General features: G+C 47.6%; 1 protein-coding gene across 1 annotated transcript in view; it reads right to left on the reverse strand.

Moving 5' to 3' along the window:
• The window catches only part of UNC5C (unc-5 netrin receptor C), a 372,372-nt gene that overhangs the window by 129,684 nt on the left and 219,368 nt on the right, over positions 1-23,320 (reverse strand). The window contains exon 2 of the mRNA XM_068136717.1: positions 11,682-11,903. Within this exon, the coding sequence (XP_067992818.1) occupies positions 11,682-11,903 (222 nt within the window). The remainder of the gene's footprint in view (positions 1-11,681; positions 11,904-23,320) is intronic.

The raw sequence follows: 23,320 nt of genomic DNA on the forward strand, positions 1-23,320 counted from the left end.
TACTATTGTTCTATGATTAGGGATGAGAAACTATAAGGAATTGTGAAAGGTATTGCATGAAAACCTGATGAGACAGAGCTATATGTAAACTTGCAGGTGGAGAGCAGCCCTGCTTGTTCCTATCACATCACACTGCTCATTTATGTACAAATCAGGAATGCATGGGACTGCCTAAATGAACACAGGCAAGGTACCCACAAAGGCAGCACAAATGTAGATACTGTACAGGTTGGAGCTGCAATGTGGCAGTCACCTCTCTCTCCCTTATGTGTTAGAAATTATTTGGTGCCCTACCCAAACAGTAAAATAATCCACACCAAATCCAACCTGTGTGCAATGATTGTTCCACAGAGATGTGGATCCTGCTTAATTTTTGTTGTTGTTTAGTTGTTTGTTAGTGTGTTTGTTTGAAAAAGGGATTTCTCCAGTGTAGTTTTAAGCAACAGGGATCCTTCTTCAATGAATGATTTCACTGTCTAATGAACTACTAGAGAGAGAAGTAGAAGATACTGCTCAGGTAACTAAGCTTTCACAGATAAAAATGAACTCAAGACAACAACATTTAAATGTTTTGAACAGTCATCAAGACTCCAATGTCCCTAAGCAGCATCAGAGCACATTTCCAGTGACTACACTACACTATAAGACTCCTTTTGACCTTCAGTTCCCCCTCCTTCTCCCCCTCCCCCCAAAGAAACTACAGATCTATTAGTCACAGAATCACATAGAATTGTCAGGGTTAGAAGGAACCTCAAGGATCATCCAGATGCACCTCCCTGCCATGGGCAGGGACACCTCACACTACAGCAGGTTGCTCACAGCCACATCCAGCCTGGCCTTACAAATCTCCAGGGATGAGACTTCCACCACCTCCCTGGGCAACCTGTGCCAGTCTCTCACCACCCTCATGGGGAAGAATGTCTCCCTAACATCCAATTTGGAGCTAACCACTTCTAGTTTTGTTCCATTCCCCATAGTCCTTTCACCACTTACACCCTAAAAAGTCCCTCCCTGGCTTTCTTGTAGCCCCCTTCAGATACTGGAAGGCCACAATTAGGTCTCCTCAGAGCCTTCTCTTCTCCAGACTGACCAACCCCAATTCTCTCAGTCTGTCCTCGCAGGAGAGGAGCTCCAGCCTACTCATTCTCATATTTAATGAAATGAAGAAAACTACATTGACAGGAAGCAAATGCTCCTGTGCTTCTACTGTGTGGTTGCTACTGAGTGCAGCACTTTTGTTTGATAGGACACAGCACCTTGGCTCTGCTCTTTTCTGCCATTCCTGTATCCCAAATAACCTGTTTGATTTCCATTTAGGAAAGTGGATGTAAGATGGAGACTAACCTTTGGGACTCCCTTCCAAACCAACCTGGCATTTAATAACCTTTCAGATACAAGACCACTCTCACCATGGGGCCTTCAGAGCCCACAGAAAAGGCATTTGGTTCCAAAGGAGCCATGGGACAAGGATGGAAAAAGAAAGCATTGCTGTGGAAAGCATTGCTGGGCTAGTCTGAACCTGTGGTGGGTGGAATGATGTCTGAAGAGAGTTTTTTAGGGAGTTCCTGGGATTCCAAGTGTGTAAGAAAGGGCTTAATGAAGGACAAACCTGGAGGGAGATGGAGTGTAGGCTGGAGTATTCAGAACAGTATCTTCAAATGCTTCAGCTGAATGCAATCAGCATCCATATTCCTCTTATTATAGCTTTAAATAACTTTGTTTCCAGCCTCAGATTTGTTGTTCTAGAAGCCCACAGGAAACCTGCAGGACAATTAGGCGAACAGCTGCAGATAGGAAGCTAATGTTGCAATAAGAAATGAACAAGCATCCTAAAGCTTTTATCTTTTGGTCCCAAAGCACTTTGCAGAGGTAAATAAGAAGAGGCATTGAGTGATTTGCATGGGTATGCATGGTGAATCCATGGAAAATTTGGAACAGGCAAATGACTCTTCCCATCATTACTCGGAGGAAGTACATGAGCAGGATTAACTTGCAGGAAGAGTGGCTCCCTCTTGGCCTCCCTGTTTGCATCTCTGAACAGCCTGAAGGACAGAGCAAACTCCAAGGCTGGAAGAGTCCATCGCAGTCAGACAGCAGATTAAGAGCAGAGGGTTCATGAGGTCTGCAGCTGCTGTCTGTAAAGATGGTTGGGCACACACTCCCATAGGGAAGAAAGGACAGCACTACTACTGTGTGGTATCACACTACCACAGTACCGTAGAGGTTGGAAGGGACCTCCAGAGATCATCCAGTCAAATTCCCCTGCCAAAGCAGCATCACCCATGGGAGTCTGCACAGGAATGCATCCAGGTGGGCCTTGAATGCATCCAGAGGAGGGGACTCCACAACCTCTCTGGGCAGCCTGCTCCAGGGCTCTGGCACCCTCACCCTCACCCTCACATTGAGATGAAACCTTCTCTGTTCAAGTTTGTATCCATTGTTCCTTGGCTGATTCCTGTGCAACACCCAAAAGAGCTTGGCCCCCTCCACTTGACACCCACCCACACAGACACATTGTCAAATTTCCTTGGAATGAGTTGAATTAGAGCAGAGTACTGAAGCTAAAAAATGGGAATATGTTGAGGAGAAGCAATCATTTTGAATCAGGTACTTGTAATGGATTGTATCCAATGACAAAGAGAAAATGAAATGACTTGTGACATCAGTGGAATGAAAACAATCCTATTGATGGGATTATGAAATGGGTAGATTCAGACTGGATGTTAGGAAGAATTTCTTCCCCATGAGGCTGGTGAGAGCCTGGTATACGTTGCCCAGGGAGGTGGTGGAAGCCTCATGCCTGGAAGTTTTTTGCAGCCAGGCTGGATGTGGCTGTGAGCAACCTGCTGTAGTGTGAGGTGTCCCTGCCCATGGCAGGGGGGTGGAACTGGCTGATCCTTGAGGTCCCTTCCAACCCTGACAAGTCTGTGATTCTATGATATGATATGTGGCTGCCCTACTAACTAACCCCAAGGTATGCTATGCCAGAGAGGCAAAATACTTCAGCATTTAACATCAATTGTCACCTTCTTAATGAAGTTAATAGGGATACTGGTAACATTTGTTCAGAAAAAATAGCTTTTTTTTTTCCCTCAGCTGTTGGACTCCTTAAAAAATATTACAGAGAATTAGAAGGCTACAGCAGGTCAAGATGCAAAAGGTGATTAAGGAAGGAAGATATGCAGGAAAAGAAACCAGCAGTAAAGGAAAGAAAGATCTGTGGGTTAGAGAACACCAGTGTAACATTACCTCTTCACATTGCTCTCCCTGAGCTGTGCTTACTCAGGGTAAGAGGGCATCTGAATTTTGTATTCAGGTTCCTAAATTAAGTTCTTCAGCACTGGTATTCAAAGAAGTGATTAGCAACTCCACATGCTCCTTAGCAGAGCTACCCTCAGTGTGCCTTTCCCCTGATATTGCACAGATGAGCCTGTTCATTTTCACAGAATCACAGAATGGTCTGGGTCAGAAGGGGCCTCCAAATGCCATCTAGCCCAACCCCCTCTGCAATCAGCAGGGACATCCCCAACTAGATCAAGTTGCCCTGTTGAGCCTCACCTTGAATATCTCCAGGGAAAGAGTCTCAACCACCTCCCTGGGCAACCTCTTCCAAAGTTCCTCCACCCTCATAGTAAAGAACTTGTTCCTAACACCCAATCTCAATCTGCTCTGCTCTAGCCATTGTCCCTGGTCCTGTCCCTGCAGGCCTTTGCAAACAGTCTCTCTGCAGCCTTCTGTACCCCCCTTCAGGTACTGGCAGGCTGCTATTAGGTCTCCCTGGAGCCTCCTCTTCTCCAGGCTGAACACCCCCAGCTCCCTCAGCCTGGTCTCATAGCAGAGCTGCTCCAACCCCCCGACAGTTTTCTTGGCCCTCCTCTGGACCTGCTCCATCAGGTCCCTTTTGTATTAGCTGAGTTCTCAGGCCAGGCTCAAGAGTACTTGTTTTGTCTTGCTGCTATTTGGGAACACAGAGGTCATCAGGAAGCTTGCTTAGCCCTCCTCTCCCTATGCTTCCCAGCAAAAGAAGACAGGAAGTGTAGGCAAACAGTAATGTTGGCTGAACTGCCCAATATGTCTATCCAATTAGCACTTAGAAGAGTCACAAATGTTTTCTCCTTGTTGAAGGAGAGAGAAGAACATGGCAGTGGCATCAGCAGAGGGCAAGAGGAGTTCTATAGATCATTTCAGCTTAAGAGTTGTGGGGAAACTATTACAATGCATACCCAAATGGAAAAGACAAAACCAAAGTCCCTGTTGTTCTGTGTTTTTTTCTCTGTTGTGCATCACTGGGATGTGGAGTTTGATGTAGCAGCATTTAATCCCTCTGGATAAATGGAAGGGGTGCAGGACACTGATTTTCTATACATCCACAACTCTCCCACAACTGGAACTGGAGTGTGTGTGTGTCTGAAAATACATCTCCATGAAAAGCACTCATGCAAAATAAGAAGCTCACCATGGTCACTTTCAGAGGTACAGTAATTTGGACAATGTGCACAAATTGCTCTCTAACAATTTTTGAGGCTACCACAGAATCATAGAACTGTTAGGGTAGGAAGGGACCTGATCCTGAAGGGATCTGATAAACTGGGGAGTGAATATGCTGTTCTGTCTGTTGCTTGGGCAAGGATGGCACCAGATATTGCAAAGGACCTTTTCAGCATGGAAAGTTGTGTGTCTGGGCTTCAGGTTTCATAGAATCATAGAATTGTTAGGGTTGGAAGGGACCTCAAGGGTCAACCAGTTCACCCTGCCATGGGCAGAGACACCTCACACTACAGCAGGTTGCAGTGCTGCTTTAAGGATTTTTTGACGAAGTTTTGTGTGAAATATGAGAAAAATGGGGGCTATGAGAACTGCAAATGCTTGCATTCACAAAATTGTCAGGGTTGGAAGAGACTCCAAGGACCACCTAACATGGCTTCAGGTTTCATAGAATCATAAAATTGTTAGGGTTGGATGGGACCTCAAGGATCAGCCAGTTCCAAACCCCTGCCATGGGCAGGGACACCTCACACTACAGCAGGTTGCTCACAGCCACATCCAGCCTGCCTGCAAAAACCTTCAGGCATGAGGCTTCCACCACCTCCCTGGGCAACCTGTGCCAGTCTCTCACCACCCTCCTGGGGCAGAACTTCTTCCTAACATCCAATCTGAATCTACCCATTTCTATTTCTGTTCCATTCCCCCCAGGCCTATCACTCCCTGACACCCTGAAAAGTCCCTCCCCAGCTTTCTTGTAGGTCCCCTTCAGACTCATAAGGTCTCCTCAGACCCTTCTCCTGTCCAGATTGAACAGCCCCAACTCCTTCAGTCTGTCCTCATAGGAGAGCAAGCTTCCTGCACTGTGAAAACAGACTTTTTCTTGCCCCTAGAAGCATCATTTTTGCAGGGTTCCTTTTACTTTCCTTGCTGTTATCTTTCATGACAGTCAGTCATAAAATCAAATGTGTTTCCTCCAAAGAACTTTAATCTTTGTGGCTTTTTTTTTTTTTTCAAAGCCAGTGTTCTTCTTCACATATATCTGTCCACAGAAAGATATCCAAATGAAACCATTAAAAAAAGAAAAAGAAAGAAAAAAGACCATCCCTTGCTTTGCATTTCATGCACACAGGAAATGAAAACCTCTCAGATTCCAGGGAATCTGAGAATTAAAACCCAGAATGTAATCATTTTCTTTGTGAAGCTTCTGGCTTCTCAGACTCCATCATTGGAATTTTATTTTTTCTTAATTAGTTTTTTTTCCTAGGCTGTCTCTTCAGGCTAATTTAATTAAGTGATGCTAGAACACCCTGTCACTATTGCTGTTCTCATCCTCTCCAACCAGAAGGCAACAACTCCCGCAGAGTCCCTGTGTTCTCCACAGCAATGCATTACCTGCTGTTTAAAAGCATCCCACAGTGCAAAGTATATGGAACTAGCCACCAGTGGTGTGCCCCAGGGATCAGTGCTGGGCCCCATCCTCTTTAATATCTTCATTGATGATCTGGATGAGGGGGTTGAGTCAGTCATCAGCAAATTTGCAGATGACACCAAGCTGGGAGCAGGTGTTGAACTGTTAGAGGGTAGAAAGGCTCTGCAGAGGGACCTCGACCAACTGGACAGATGGGTGGAGTCCAATGGGATGGCATTCAACAAGTCCAAGTGCCAGGGGCTGCACTTTGGCCACAACAACCCCATGCAGAGCTACAGGCTGGGGTCAGAGTGGCTGAGAGCTGCCAAACAGAGAGGGACCTGGGGATGCTGATTGACAGCCCCCTAAACATGAGCCAGCAGTGTGCCCAGGTGGCCAAGAAGGCCAAGGGCATCCTGGCCTGCATCAGGAATAGTGTGGCCAGCAGGAGCAGGGAAGTCATTGTGCCCTGTATTGTGCATTGGTTAGGCCACACCTTGAGTCCTGTGTCCAGTTCTGGGCTCCTCAGTTTAAGAAGGACATTGAGACACTTGACTGTGTCCAGAGAAGGGCAACAAGGCTGGGGAGAGGCCTTGAGCACAGCCCTGTGAGGAGAGGCTGAGGGAGCTGGGGTTGCTTAGCCTGGAGAAGAGGAGGCTCAGGGGAGACCTTATTGCTGTCTACAACTACCTGAAGGGAGGTTGTAGCCAGGAAGAGGTTGGTCTCTTCTCTCAAGCAAGCAGCACCAGAACAAGGGGACACAGTCTCAAGCTGCACCAGGGGAAGTTTAGGCTGGAGGTGAGGAGAAAGTTCTAAGCAGAGAGAGTCATTCGTCATTGGAATGTGCTGCCCAGGGAGGTGGTGGAGTCCCCATCCCTGGAGGTGTTCAAGAGGGGATTGGATGTGGCACTTGGTGCCATGGTTTAGTCATGAGGTCTGTGGTGACAGGTTGGACGCGATGATCTTTGGGGTCTCTTCCAACCTTGGTGATTCTGTGATTCTGTGAACTATATCTCTTAATTTTGGTACCTTCCCTCTACTACAAAACTGAAAAAAAAAAGTCCCACAGCACAAGGAGATCAATATGTACTTTCCTCTCTTAAAAAATAACCTTTATAATAGGTTCAATATTTCTCATAGACTCTTAGAATGGTTTGGGTTGGAAGGGACCTTAAAGATCATCTAGTTCCAAGCCCCCTGCCATGGGCAGGGACACCTTCCACTAGACCATGCTGCTCAAGGCATCATTCAGCCTGTCCTCATCTACCCTCCTCAAGCTTCTATCCATTCCCTCTCATCCTACTGCTGCAAGCCCTTGGAAAAAATCCCTTCCTGGCATTTTTGTGGGCCCCCTTCAGGTACTGGCAGGCTGCTATTATGTCTCCTCAGAGCCTCCTCTTCTCCAGGCTGAATACCCTCAGCTCCCTCAGCCTGTCCTCATAGCAGAGGTGCTTCAACCCCCTGATCATTTTCATAGCTCTTTTCTGGACCTGCTCCATCAGGTCCATTTTGCATTAGCTGAGGCATCAGGCCAGGCTCAGGAGTACATGTTTTGTCTTGCTGCTCTTTGGGAACACAGAGGAAAAAAATCCCTTCCTGGCTTTTTTTGTAGGCCTCCTTCAGGTACTGGAAGGCTGCTGAAAGATCTCTCCAGAGCCTTCTCTTCTCTAGCTCTCTTCAATTAGAATTTGGCTGCACTATCATTCTCTCTCCTGTGCCCCTGCTATTGCTATGCTGTTGTCTCTGGTTTTCTCAATGACAGAAACAAATTTGCCCTATAAGAAGAGTTAATCATCTCTAGATAGATTTCATTCCTGGGCACAGGCTCACAGTCCATGAACACATAATCTTTTGCAAATCAAAACCCATTTCTCTCTTTCATGCATCATTTCCAACCTCAGGATGATGTACTGCTAGCATCACACCTGTATTTTAGTCTCCTTTCCTGCCCATTACCCCTCCTTTAGAAAAGAAAGCACAAGTGACCTTTACTTTGTTGGGTTTTGGTTGTGGGTTTTTTTTTCATCTCATATATTTGACTGTCTGTCTGCCTTCTTTTACTTTGCTTTGTTTTTCTACCTAAAGAACTCACAAAAGAAAGCCTGGTTCAAGAACAGCAGCAGAAAGCTGCCTCATCATCAGTGCTGTTCCTTGTATTTAGGTGACACAGACTCACAGAATGGCAAAATATAAAAGGAAGTTGGTGGGGGTTGGTCTCTTCTCCCAAGTAACCAGCACAAAAACACAGTCTCAAGCTGCACCAGAGGAAGTTTAGGCTAGAGGTGAGGGGAAAGATCTTCACAGAAAGAGTAACTGGCCATTGGGATGTGCTGCCCAGGTAGGTGGTGGAGTCCCCATCCCTGGAGGTGTTCAAAAAAGGCTTGGATGTGGCACTTGAAGCCATGGTTTAGCTGTCCTGAGGTGTTAGGTTTTAGGTAACAGGTTGGACTTGATGATCTCTGAGGTCTTTTCCAACCTGGCTGGTGCAAGCTGCTAAACCAAACACCTTCTTCTGGCACCCGAAAGAATCCTCCCAGTAACTGTCTCCTGCAACTTCTCCAGCTCGCTCTGCAGTGGATCTATTTTCCCCAATCTTCCATTGCTTTGAGGATGATACTGTTTTACCACTACCTTAAAGCCATTGTCTGTGTTAAATATGTGCTATGAGCCTTAGATTCAGTCTCCTATACGGGAAGTTGCACAAACAGTGCAACCATGACAGGCATTGAGCAACCTTTTGGCAACAACCAGGTTGACTGACAAATTCATGTTCTGATGACAGCTTCATTTTAATAAGCTATTAGTGTGACCAAATTTGAGGCTCTTGTTTTAATAATCTGATGTACACAGCTCTTTTGACATCCTTTCCCCACACCCCACCCCTCAAACTCCATCAGCTTATGTTAATTTCTAATTGGAAATGGGATTCGTTTGCATATAATTGCTGCTGTTTGTTATGCAAAACATTTGTCCTCTAATGCATTCAGATGCATCTTTTTTTTTTCCAAGACTGGCCCTTCTACATCTGTAGAAGGCAATTTGCATCATGAAGTTTTTCTGCAATGAGATCTTGGGAGGAAAAAACAACCACAACAACAAACCAGCCAACCAACAAACCAAAAAGCACAAAATTTTTCACCTGTGGGGTGAAAATTGAAATGTGCCCTGCCATGAAACACTCTCCCTGTGAGGAGAGGCTGAGGGAGCTGGGGTTGCATAGCCTGGAGAAAAGAAGGCTCAGGGAAGACCTTATTGCTCTCTACAATACAGAAAGAGTGATTATAATACAGAATACAATACAGAAAGAGTGATTACGCTATGGAATGTGTTGCCCGGGGAGGTGGTGGAGTCGCCGTCATTGAAGGTGTTCAGAAGGAGACTTGACAGGGTACTTGGTGCCATGGGTTAGCTGTTTGGGTGGGTTGGATTGGTTGATGGGTTGGACACGATGATCTTGAAGGTCTCTTCCAACCTGGTTTGGTTTATTCTAATAAAGGTTTATTCTAATACAACTCCCTGAAGGGAGGTGGTAGCCAGGTGAGGGTTGGTCTATTGTCCCAAGCAACCAGCACCGGAACAAGAGGACACAGTCTCAAGCTGTGCCAAGGGAGGTTCAGGCTGGATGTTAGGAAGAAGCTCTTCATATTAAGAGAGATTGTCCATTGGAATGTGCTGCCCAGGCAGGTGGTGGAGTCACCATGCCTGGAAGTGGTTAAAAACAGCCTGGATGAGGCACTTGGTGCCATGGTTTAGTTGATTAGAAGGTGCTGGGTGATAGGTTGGACTGGATGATCTCCAAGGTCTTTTCCAACCTGGTTAATTCTGTATTCTGTAACTTGTGCTGTCTCTTTACAAAGGCTAGGTGCAGGCATTCTGGGATTGAAATAACAAAAATTACAATTTCCAGTCCACTCCTGGATTCTCTGGACCTCCAGGAGGTGCTCAACTTCTTAAAGGCATCCATGTCAAATCATCACTTCTTTTTTCCTTTGGTAGTTTTCCTGCTGCAGCCAACTTGTTGGAAAAGAAAGTTCTGACAAACAAATAAACAGGCTTAAGGTTTCATACATCTTTTTTTTCTACACCCACCTTCTCTCTTTCAAACTGAAAAGCACCACAGCACCATTAAAAGCTTAAGCTTTTGATCTCTGTGCAAATAAATGAGATGAAACAAATAAAACCCAGGTCGCAAGAGACTTCCAAGACATCTGGTGGAATTATTTTTCCAAGTAATTAGAGCAAGGAGTGGTGTGACTCCCAAATGAAAGGTACCTTCTAAGCAGGAGCAGGGAGGTCATTCTGCCCCTGTACTCAGCACTGGTTAGGCCACACCTGGAGTCCTGTGTCCACTTCTGGGCCCCTCAGTTTACGAAAGATGTTGAGTTGCTGGAATGTGTCCAGAAAAGGGCAACATATCTGGGGAGGGGTTTTGAGCACAGCCCTGTGAGGAGAGGCTGAGGGCTGCTTAAGCCTGGAGAAGAGGAGGCTCAGGGGAGACATTATTGCTCTCTACAACTCCCTGAAGGGAGGTTATAGCCAGGAGGGCGTTGGTCTCTTCTCCCAGGCAACCAGCACCAGAACAAGAGGACACAGTCTCAAGCAGCACCAGCGGAGGTTTAGGCTGGATGTTAGGAAGAAGCTCTTCATAGAAAGAGAGATTGGCCATTGGAATGGGCTGCCCAGGGAGCTGCTGAAGTCACCATCACTGGAGGTGTTTAGGAAGAGACTGGATGAGGCACTTGGTGCCATGGTTTAGTTGATTAGATGGTGTTGGGTGATAGGTTGGACTCGATGATCTCAAAGGTCTTTTCCAACCTGGTTAATTCTATTCTATTCTGTTCTATTCTATGCTATTCTATTCTATTCTATTCTATTCTATTCTATTCTATTCTATTCTATTCTATTCTATTCTATCCTATCCTATCCTATCCTATCCTATCCTATCCTATTCTTGCTAGGTAACCGGTTATTTTTCAGAGCCTTCAAAAGGGCTCTAAGTCCTTCTCTCCTAGCACGTGACTCAAACTCTACTGGTGATCAGTCTTCCCAGTCTTTGATTTACAATGGTATTGTGATATTTTTTTCCCTGTTGAATGACACTGGGATTTCTGGTATTGACTAAGGAAGGTGAAGCTCTTGGCTTGTTAGGGTTTTGTTCTATCTTTTCCTTGCAAGCCTACTGAAGTTCTTCAAACAAGCTCTATGGAGTAGGCAATGTATAGGAATAACAGCCAGGTGTTCATGCTGGATCACACAATGGTCCAAGCCATGTCCAGTTGTGTTTACAAGAAGCATCTGGAGGTGCTGGAAGGTGTCCAGAGAAGGGCTATTAAGATGATCAGAGGGATGGAGTACGTCTCCTCTGGAGACAGACTGAGAGAGTTAGGGCTGTTCAGTCTGGAGAGGAGAAGGCTCTGAGGAGACCTTCTTATGGCCTTCCAGCATCTGAAAGGGGGCACAAGAAAGCTGGGGAGGGACTATTGAGGGTGTCAGGGAGTGATAGGACTGGGGGGAATGGAAAAAAAAACTAGAAATGGGTAGATTCAGATTGGATGTTAGGATTAAATTCTTCCCCATGAGGATGGTGAGAGCCTGGCACAGGTTGCCCAGGGAGGTGGTGGCAGCCTCATGCCTGGAGGTTTTTGCAGCCAGGCTGGATGTGGCTGTGAGCAACCTGCTGTAGTGTGGGGTGTCCCTGGCCATGGCAGGGGGGTTGGAACTGGCTGATCCTTGAAGTCCCTTTCCACCCCTAACAAGTCTGTGATTCTATGACCCACAGCAGACTCACCAGAGGTTTCATCCACTCGCTCATCCACCACATGGTCCTTCTGATGAACCCATTCACTGTTGCACTTAAAATAGATCTGCGTGGCTGGGCTGGCTTTGCAGTACAGGTTCACAGGCTTGTTCTTCACAATGTAAGCCTCTTCAGGCTCGATGAGGAAGTGGGGCAATGGCTCGGGGGGATCAGATGGAAAACTTTCTGGAAGTTCATGGAAAAAATCATCATCTGCAGAGAAGAAACAAAAAGAAAAGACCAAATGAAACGACCACAATTCAGCTTGGCAAAGACATGGAAGCACTCTCTGAGCCTTTCAAAAGGAGTGCAGTTTTCAAATACAGCCTTAGCTTAGAAGCATTTCCTAGACTGAGGCCTAAATGCTCTGCTGCTTTCAGACTAAGAAGAAATGGTTCTTTGCCTCCTGAGCTCGCTCTCCCCTATGTGATGCGGCAGGGGTGTGCACATTCAGGTGACTGGGAACAGCTCCTTTGTTATCCTCACCGGCACTGAGCAACCAATCATTGTGGTAGCGCTTGGGAGAGGAGCCTGCAAAACCACACAAAGAAATAATGGAAACTTTTGGAGCCTTCAAGGTCATGCTTTTCAAGAGCGACCTTATCACACTGTCTAATCAACAGCATGCACACTGGCTGAGGCTGCTACAAAGAGGAAACAGCACCTGGTGTTTCAGATGAGCAATTTGAAATCTGCTGTAAGGGCAAAAGACTAAATGCAAGCCTGGGAGATGAGAAATGCAAGTCTGGAGAAGAGAAGAGAAGACTGAGAGGAGATTTAATGAATGTTTATAAATATCTGAGGGCTGGGTGTCAAAAGGAAGGGGACAGGCTCTGCTCAGCTGCACCCTGGGATAGGCCAAGGGGCAATGGATGTAAACTCCAGCACAGGAGGTTCCACCTCAACATGAGGAGGAACTTCTTCACTGTGAGGGTCCCAGAGCACTGGAACAGGCTCCCCAGAGAAGTTGTGGATTCTCCTTCTAGACCCATCTGGATGCATTCCTGTGTGACCTGTGCTAGATTCTATGCTCCTGCTCTGGCAGGGGGTTGGATCTCCGGAGGTTCCTTCCAATGCTAACATCCTGTGAGCCTGTGATCCTGTCTATTCTGCTTTATTCATACCCTGACTGCCTTGCTATGATGCTAAAGAAGGTGCCAATCTTGACTTTATTCACTTTGTTTGTAGTACCCTGATCTGTGCAGTCCTCACTGGAGTGGGGAACCTGCACCTGGGACATGAGGCTGAGCAGTGGTCAGATGGTGACATTTGGAGCCAACACGGATGTGTGCTGTTGACAGAAGGAACCTCTACAGCTCTCTGGTGTTGCTAGTAAGGAATAAAGTCAATGCAAGAAGTCCAGAGAATGAGAAAAAGAGTCCAAACCAAGAGGCAATTAAAAAAACCACCTAACACACTTCCTTTCTCTCTCCCTTCCTCTTCATGAATGCCCCTTTAAAGTCCTCTAACCTTTTCTGCAGAAGAAGTCTTCCACCTGAAAGCATCAGTTCATAGGATCAGAGGACCACAGGATGTTAGGGCTGGGAAGGGACCTTTGAAGATCATCAATCCCACTGCCCCTGCCAGAGCAGGACCATAGAATCCAGCACAGGTCACACAGGAACACATCCAGACAGGGCTGGAAAGGCTCCAGAGAAGGAGACTCCACAACCTCTCTGGGCAGCCTGTTCCAGTGCTCTGGGACCCTCACAGTGAAGAGGTTCCTCCTCATGTTGAGGTGGAACCTCCTGTGCTGGAGTTTACATCCATTGCCCCTTGGCCTATCCCAGGGTGCAACAGAGCAGAGCCTCTTGACACTCAGCCCTGAGCTATTAATAGACATTTATTAAATCCCCTCTCGCCCTTCTCTTCTCCCAACTAACCAGTCCCAGGGCTCTCAGCCTCTCCCCATAGGGCAGTGCTCCAGTCCCTTCATCATCCTGGTAGCTCTCCATTAGACTCTCTCCAGTAGATCCTTGTCCCTCTTGACCTGGGGAGCCCCAAACGAGGCATGATATTCCAGGTGAATATGCAGTTCATTGGAGAATAACCCTCCACCCATCCACTCCCCACCTGCCATCAGTGTTCAAGAACATCCAAGAGGCTCCCAGCAGCAAAGGGGTGGTAGGGGAAACAAGTAGGGACAGATCCTCCATCAGCAAGCTGAAGGCCTTATTTAATCTCTGCCTTTCTGTTTCTGAAGCAGTTATCATTATACAGAGTGACTGACATTGCTGATGATCAATAAAACACCACAGAATCAAAGTAAACATACTGAGGGAGGCCAGCTACTTCCTCCCTGCCCACCTTCATGAAGATAAAATGTCAGACAGCTACCTTCCCCTATTAAAGACATGCCTTTGCACATCATGTCCAGAGCTACACGGGACATGATAGGCTCTCCTTCAAGCCTTTGCTTTTGCAGAAAGAGAAGACAGAACAGTTGCAGAGGAATGAGACAAGGGGTAGAAGGTGGTAGGATACTCATTCACATAGCTATAGAGACTTGATATTGTTATTAGTGGTGAGAATACCTTACACACAAAAAGACTTTATGAATTTCTTGAACATTTTATGAAGACAGTTAAATCTTCCCCCTCCCTCTCTCCTCCACTGATGGGGAATCAACGAAAGGGAACTGGGAGGTAGAGCTTTAGTTGAGATACAGGAGGATAAGAAGCTCAACAGGAGCCAGCAGTGTGCACTTGCAGCCCAGAAAGCCAATCACATCCTGGGCTGAAGCAAGACAAGTGTGGCCAGCAGGTCGAGGGAGGTGATTCTCCCCCTCTACTCCACTCTGCTGAGACCACACCTGGAGCACTGTGTCCAGTTCTGGAGCCCCTAGTACAGGGAGGATCTGGAGGTGATGGAAGGTGTCCAGAGAAGGGCCCTGAGGATGAGCAGAGGGCTGGAGCTCCTCTGCTATGAGTTGGGGCTGTTCAGTCTGGAAAAGAGAAGGCTCCAAAGAGAACTAATTGTCGCCTCCAGCATCTGAAGGGGGCTTACAGGAAAGCTGGGGAGGGACTTTTTAGGTTGTCAGGGGCTGAGGGGACTGAGGGGAATATAGGAAAACTAGAAATGGGTAGATTCAGATTGGATGTTAGGAAGAAGTTGGTCCCCATGAGGGTGGTGAGAGACTGGCACAGGTTGCCCAGGGAGGTGATGGCAGCCTCATGCCTGGAGGTTTTTGCAGGCAGGCTGGATGTGGCTGTGAGCAACCTGCTGTAGTGTGAGGTGTCCCTGGCCATGGCAGGGGGGTTGCAACTGGCTGATCCTTGAGGGCCCTTCAAACCCTGACAATTCTGTGATTCTATGATTTTTCTCCTCTATTGTAGGGAAAATTTGCACCCTACCCCAGAACAAGGAACTCTAAAAGTACAGAACATCCTGCAAGCCTCACAAATCCCAGCAACACCCACTGCTGTCATGCAGCAAGTGTTGCTCAGAAGGGTGTAGGATATATGGTAGCCTAAACCAATATAGTTAATCCACTATTTAAATGTATTTATTTTTCTCTTCCTATTAATTTAAAACCATTCCTGATTTTTCAGGTGCCTCATTTTAATGAGAGTACCAGGCCTGACCTGCTATTCTATGAGCTAACAAAACTGAACTGGTTCAATGCTAGAATAACAGGCCACTAAATGAGGCCTGGCATTCTTCTACCAAAAGGAAAACCTGTGACATACTCTAACAATCCAGTTTCCATCTCTAGTTAATCAGGGTACTGGTCAATGGTAGGCTGAACATGAGCCTGCAGTGTGCCCAGGCAGCCAAGAGGGCCAATGGCATCCTGGTCTGCATCAGGAACAGTGTGGCCAGCAGGAGCAGGGAGGTCATTCTGCCCCTGTACACTGCACTGGTTAGGCCACACCTCGAGCCCTGTGTCCAGTTCTGGGCCCCTCAGTTTAGGAAGGAGGTTGACTTGCTGGAAAATGTCCAGAGAAGAGCAACAAGGCTGGGGAGAGGCCTTGAGCACAGTCCTGTGAGGAGAGGCTGAGGGAGCTGGGGTTGCTTAGCCTGGAGAAGAGGAGGCTCAGGGGAGACCTTCTTGCTCTCTACAACTACCTGATGGGAGGTAGTAGACAGACAGAGGTTGGTCTCTTCTCCCAGGCAGCCAGTATCAGAACAAGAGGACACAGTCTCAGGCTGCACCAGGGGAGGTTCAGGGTGGATGTTAGGAAGAAGTTCTATACAGAGAGAGTGATTGCCCATTGGAATGTGCTGCCTGGGGAGGTGGTGGAGTCACCATCACTGGAGGTGTTCAGGAGGAGACTTGATTGGTGCCATGGTCTAGTTGTTTAGGTGGGTTGGATTGGGTGATGGGTTGGACACGATGATCTTGAAGGTCTCTTCCAACAGGTTGTTTTTTTTTAAATTATTATTATTATTATTATTATTATTATTATTATTATTATTATTATTATTATTATTATTATTATTATTATATCACAGTATAACTCAGGTTGGAAAGGACCTTGAGGATCATCGAGTCCAACCTATCAACACAGACCTCATGACTAGACCATGGCACCAAGTGCCACGGCCAATCTCCTCTTGAACGCCTCCAGGGTCGATGACTCAACCACCTCCCTGGGCAACCCGTTCCAATGCCGAATGACTCGCTCGGTGAAGAACTTCCTCCTCACCTCGAGTCTAAACCTCCCCTGGCGCAGCCTGAGACTGTGTCCCCTTGTTCTGGTGCTGGTTGCCTGGACCTGGCACCTAGGGACATGGTTTAATGTTGACCTCTCAGTGCTGGGTCAAAGGTTATATTGGGTGAGCTTTGACGTCTCATCCAACTGGATGTTTTCTGTGATTCTGTGATTCCCAAATACTCTATTTCATTTTTATCACTTTCCCATCATGTCTTTTTTTTTCCCCCCTGCAGTTTCTTTTTCACTCTGACTACATCAGCTTCATTTTCCTCTCCGTTAGGTATTATTTCCTTGCCCCATTTTGCTTCCTAGTTTGTTGGGGTCTTTTTGTTTGTTTTTCTCAAAGAGATATATGAGTTAGAGTGAGTTAATGGGAGTCCACATTTGGTTTCATGGCAACAAAACACATCTGAACAGAAGCAAGCAGCTTTTCAGCATACCTCATCCCTTCTACCCCTGCTTCCCCATGCTCCCTGCTCCCTCCCTCTCACATGAACTGCTCCATAGACATTCAGGCAGAGAAACATTAGAGATGAATCATTTCCTTTGAATTGCCACAGGACATATCTATTTCTTCTGGTCATTTAATTGCAAATCAGGGAGCAGACAGATGGGAACTAACAAAGCACACATATGTTTCATAATTAAACAAGTATTGCTTCACTAATTTCTGGTGACTGGAAGAACAAAAGTATTTATTTTCACCACTAGATTTCTGCACCTAATCAGACATGATGCTTACACTGCCTGGCCAAGGAACTGCATCTTCACAGTATTACAGTGACACAGTACAGTAGAGGTTGGAAGGGACCCCCAGAGATCATTGAATGCAACCCCCCCCTACCAGAGCAGGATCACCCAGGGCAGTCTGCACAGGAATGCATCCAGGTGGGGTTGGAAAGGCTCCAGAGAAGGAGACTCCACAACCTCTCTGGGCAGCCTGCTCCAGTACTCTGTCACCATCACTCTAAAGAAGTTTCTCCTCATGATGAAGTGAAATCTTCTATGCTCAAGCTTGTACTTATTACTTGTCTTATTATTGCACACCACTGAAAAGGGCTTGGCTGCCTCCACTTGGCCCCCACCCCTCAGCTATTGATAGACATTGATCAGATCCCCTCTCAGCCTTCTCTTCTCCAGACTAAACAGCCCCAGGGCTCTCAGTCTCTCTTCACAGGGCAGATGCTCAAGTCCCCTAAGCATCCTCCTGGCTCTCCCTTGGACTCTCTCCAGCAGATCTCTGTCTCTCTTGAACTGGGGAGCCCAGAACTGAAAACAGAATTCCAGGTGTGGTCTGAGCCGGGCAGAGCAGAGGGGGAGCAGAACCTCCCTAGCCCTGCTGGCCACACTTTTCTTGCTGCACCCCAGGATCCCCTTGGCTCTCTTGGCCCCCAGGGCACATTGCTGTCCCATGCAGAACTTGCTGCCCACCAGCACTCCAAGGTCTTTCTCCATGGAGCTGCTTTCCATTGGGGCAGTTCCTAACCTGTCCTGGTGCCTGCTGTTATTCCTCCCCAGGTTCAGGACCCTGCACTTGTCCTGACTGACCTTCCTGAGGTTTGCCTGCAGCCAGCTCTCAGCCTGTGCAGCTCTCACTGGATGGCAGCACAGCCTGACAGGTGTCAGCCACCCCCAGTTTTGTATCCTCAGGAACTTGCTGATCAAACATCTTATCAAAGATGTAACTAGAAAGTCTGAAAGAAGGGATCAGCAAACTACAGAAAGGCAAACCCAGGTGGGTTTTAAAAATGATTTCTTTAATCAGCCTGGAGAATGGGCTTGAGAGTGGGCTTTGGCTTTTGCTCCCAAAAGTAACTGCTTCTACTGTGTAAATATTCTTTCATGTCAGAGTGGACTCACAGTACTGCCTACTACCAACAACCTAATCTCATGTTTTGGCTGTGGCTCTAACTGTTTGTCTCCACCTGCCTGGAATTCCATGGCAAAGTACAAGTCAGTTTTCTTACTGGCTTCTTGCTATAACTCCACTTTACTCTTAAGCACAATACAGAATACAGAATTAACCAGGCTGGAAAAGAACTTTGAGATCATCAAGTCCAACCTATCACCCAACACCATCTAATCAACTAAACCATGGCACCAAGTGCCTCATCTAGGCTCTTTTTAAACACCTCCAGGGACAGTGAATCCCACCATCTCCCTGGGCAGCACATTCCAATGGCCAGTCTCTCTTGCTGGGAAGAATTTCTTCCTCACATCCAGCCTATACTTCCCCTGGCGCAGCTTGAGGCTGTGTCCTCTTGTTCTGGTGCTGGTTGCCTGGGAGAAGAGACCAACCCCCACCTGGCTACAACCTCCCTTCAGAGAGTTGTAGAGAGCCAGAAGGTCTCCCCTGAGCCTCTTCTTCTCCAGGCTAAGCAACCCCAACTCCCTCAGCCTCTCCTCACAGGACTGTGCTCCAGACCCCTCCCCAGCTTTGTTGCCCTTCTCTGGACACCTTCCAGCATCTCAACATCTTTCCTAAACTGAGGAGCCCAGAACTGGACACAGGACTCAAGGTGTGGCCTAATCAGTGCTGAGTCCAGGGCAGAATGACTTCCCTGTTCTTGCTGGCCACACTGTTCATGATGCAAGCCAGAATGCCATTTTCCACCTGGGCACACTGCTGGCTCATGTTCAGCTGCTGCCATCCAGTATCCCCAGGTCCCTTTCCACCTGTCCATTCTCCAGCCACTCCATCCCCAGCCTGTAGCACTCCATGGGGTTGCAGTGTAGAACCTGGCACTTGGATGTGTTAAAGCAGTAATAGACCCCAGCTTTATTTTTCCACACACTTTCTCACTGCTGTCGAGAGGCTTCTGAACCACTCTCAAATGTGAAAGATATAGATGGAAACTGTTCACAAACTGTCACAAAAGCACAGTGCACAGAGGCTGCCTTGTCCCTGGGGAAACTGGCATTCAAAAGATATGATTGCAGAACAAATGTAAGGTGGGAACTACAGCAGATCTTGGGGACTTTTTCAACTTGAGTTATGTTCATTCAATCTCTGCCATCATATTGTTGCTATTAGTAACAACACAGGAGGTTTTCTTTTTTTTAGAGAGCAACTTCTGAAGAGGAGCATCAAGAATGTTTCTTTCTGTGTTTGGCTGGAATACAAATATCAGGCTGGAAACTCCTACCTCCATTAGCATGCAGGGCCTCCACTCCTGCTACTCATTGCTGAAAGATAAGAAAGGGCTTTATCAGCCTCTCTGAATTGCAGTAGGAAATCACTTGGTGTCCGTTGCATTGCCTAAAGAGATGGGATCAGTTACTGTGGGGAGGCAAACCACTCCATGCCCACTCAGGCATGCCAGCTACCACCAGCAATGAAATTCAACAAGGGCAGGTGTAGCCTTGCACCTGGGAAAGAACAACCCCATGGATCAGTGTAGGTTGGGGGCTGACCTCTTGGAGAGCAGTGAAGGGGAAAGGGACCTGGGGGTCCTAATAGATGGGAGGTTGACCATGAGGAGCAATGTGCTCTTGTGGCCAAGAAGGCCAATGCCACTCTGGGGTGGCTAGAAGAGTTGTGGTTAGTAAGTTGAGAGAGGTTCTCCTCCCCCTCTACTCTGCCCTGGTGAGGCTGCAGCTGGAGTATTGTGCCCAGTTCTGGGCCCATCAGTTCAGAAAGAACCTCAGATAACTGCTTGAAAGAGTCCACACAAAGGTGACAAAGGGAGTGGAACATCTTCCTCATGAGGAGAGCCTGAGGGAGCTGAGGGCTCTGTAGCTTGGAGAGGAGGAGCCTGAGAGGTGACCTCATCGCTGTTGAGAAAGATGTGCAGGGTGAGTGCCCAGAGGCTGGAGCCAGGCTCTGCTGGGGGATGCCCAATGCCAGCACAAGGGGCAGTGGTGGAAGCTGAGACAGAGGAAGTGCCATGGAAACAGGAGGAAGATTTTTTTTTTCCCTGTGAGGGTGACAGAACCCTGGAACAGGCTGCCCAGGGGGTTGTGGAGTCTTCCCCTTGGGAGATATTAAAAACTGGCCTGGATGTGTTCCTGTGTGATCTGCTCTAGGTGCTCCTGCTCTGGCAGGAGGGTTGGACTGGATGAACTTTCAAGGTCCCTTCCAGCCCCTAGCATTCTGTGATTCTGTGATTTCTCTGTCCACACAAAGACTTGAGTGTGACTTAGGTTTTTCAGGCATGACTTTGCTGTAAGTCTGTGGCCTGCTGGGCCTGTTTCTGTAATTTGGATGGGGGTTGCCTCCTGTTGTGTGCTCCATCACTATGTGAGGGGATGAGACTTTGATCTGAATCTTCCTGACAGTTATCACCAGTTACTTAAAACATTCATCTCCCAATGGTGCAACAAAGCAGCAAACTTTATAACTCTTTTATTTAACTCTCCAAAGTAGTTAGACATTGGTGGTTTTTTTTTTCCTCCCTTCTATCTAGTGGGAACAAAAGCTAATTAAACCATTTGGGAGTGATCTGGGAGCGTAGATGCAAACACTCAAAATGCACAGCCCTGCTTTCCAATCATCCTGTCAATCTCACGTGCAGCAAGTTCCCCTCACAACCTTGCTCAGATGCAAACACGAGGCACAGGCTGTTCTCCCCTGCCGTAACCAATCCCCTTCTGTGCTCAGTAACTTTGAGCTGCAAGTTTGCTTCTGCAGGACGTCACATTCATATTGATTTCCTCACAATAAAGTGTACAGCCCATCTGTTCTTATTGACTGATTTATGTTAGCAAGGCAGAAGAGCTGATTAATGGCACTGCTAAAGTGGTTTTGCTCAGGTAATTCACTCATATTTAGAAACTTGATTATTTATTCCCCTCCCCTCCCCCCTTTTAATCCATAAACTTAATTTGGAATTTTTATTTCACTTTCCAGCCCAAAGTCAGACATTTGGCTCCTGTTGGATTTAACAACTATTGTTTTTTTTATTAGAATAGAATAGAATAGAATAGAATAGAATAGAATAGAATAGAATAGAATAGAATAGGCCAGGTTGGAAGAGACCTTCAAGATCATCGCATCCAACCTACTATCCAACACCACCTAATCAACTAAACCAGTATCTGAAGGGGGCCTACAAGAAGGCTGGGGAGGGACTTCTCAGGATATCAGGTAGTGATAGGACTAGGGGGAATGGAATGGAGCTGGAGGTGGGGAGATTCAGGCTGGAGGGGAGGAGGAAGTTCCTCCTCATGAGAGTGGTGAAGCCCTGGAATGGGTTGTCCAGGAAGGTGGTTGAGGCCCCCGTCCCTGAAGGTGTTTAAGCTCAGGCTGGATGAGGCTCTGGCCAGCCTGATGTAGTGTGGGGTGTCCCTGCCCATGGCAGGGGGGTTGGAACTAGATGATCCTTGTGGTCCCTTCCAACTGTGATTGATACTATGATACTATGCAACCAAGCACCCCATCAAGTCTCCTCCTAAACACCTCCAATGATGGTGACTCCACCACCTCCCCAGCCAGCCCATTCCAATGGGCAATCACTCTCTCTGTGTAGAATTTCTTCCTAACCTCCAGCCTAAACCTCCCCTGGCACAGCTTGAGACTATGTCCTCTTGTTCTGGTGCTGGGTGCCTGGAGAAGAGACCAACCCCCACCCGGCTACAACCTCCCTTCAGGGAGTTGTAGACAGCAAGAAGGTGTCCCCTGAGCCTCCTCTTCTCCAGGCTAAGCAACCCCAGCTCCCTCAGCCTCTCCTCACAGGGCTGTGCTCAAGGCCTCTCCCCAGCCTTGTTGCCCTTCTCTGGACACAGTCAAGTGTCTCAATATTCTTCATAAACTCAGGGGCCCAGAACTGGACACAGGACTCAAGGTGTGGCCTAACCAATGCAGAGTACAGGGCACAATGACTTCCCTGCTCCTGCTGGCCACACTATTCCTAATGCAGGCCAGGATGCCATTGGCCTTCTTGGCCACCTGGGCACACTGCTGGCTCATACTCAGGTGGCTGTCAATCAGCACCCCCAGGTCCCTCTCTGTTTGGCAGCTCTCAGCCACTCTGACCCCAGCCTGTAGCTCTGCATGGGGCTGTTGTGGCCAAAGTGCAGCACTCGGCACTTGGACTTGTTGAATGCCATCCCATTGGACTCTGCCCATCTGTCCAGTCGGCCGAGGTCCCTCTGCAGAGCCTTTCTACCCTCTAACTGACCAACATCTGCTCCCAACTTGGTGTCATCTGCAAACTTGCTGATGGCTGACTCTACCCCTTCATCCAGATCATCAATGAAGATGTTAAAGAGGATGGGGCCCAGCACTGATCCCTGGGGGACGCCACTGGTGCCTGGCTGCCAGCTGGCTGTGGCACCATTCACCACCACTCTGGGCTCAGCCTCCAGTCATTGCCTAACCCAGCTCAGAGTGCTGTTGTCCAAGCCACAAGCTGACAGCTTAGCCAGCAGTTTGCTGTGGGGAACGGTGTCAAAGGCCTTGCTGAAGTCCAGGTAGACCACATCCACAGGCCTCCCCACATCCACCAGGCAGTCACCTGATCATAGAAGGAGATCAGGTTGGAGAGGCAGGACCTGCCCTTCCTAAATCCATGTTGGCTGGACCTGAGCCCTTGGCTTCGTCTCTCTGGAGAGATACTAACTTGCTTCTGCTTGGCTTGGCTGTGTTGTTCTGGTTAAGCCTAACAGCAACTTTCTCTGCTCTCTCTCTCTCTTCTTTGGCCAGGTGGGTCTGGGTGGGCAGGGAAGGAGAAGCTGGTAGCTTCCCCTGGTCTTTGACCAGGTGGGTTCTTGTGTTGTTTGTTAGTTGCAAACACCTGTAACTATTGTAACTCCTGTGTATTTTGTACAGGTTCCTTGCATTCTATTGTAGATTGTAGCTTTCCTTGTAGATACAGCTTTCATCTACTTCCACCTCAGCTGGTCTGGCAAAGTTCCTTTGAGAGGGGTGGGGGGAGTGGGAATTTCAGCCCACCACAACTTCTCCTTTTATGGACTAGGATCCCTGCTCCAATCCCTGTCAGGAAAATACCGTGCTGCATGCACCAATCTATT

This window comes from Melanerpes formicivorus, unplaced genomic scaffold, assembly GCF_026170545.1.
Source record: "Melanerpes formicivorus ecotype bairdi unplaced genomic scaffold, bMelFor1.0.p_v2 SCAF_4, whole genome shotgun sequence".
Lineage (NCBI taxonomy): Eukaryota > Metazoa > Chordata > Aves > Piciformes > Picidae > Melanerpes > Melanerpes formicivorus.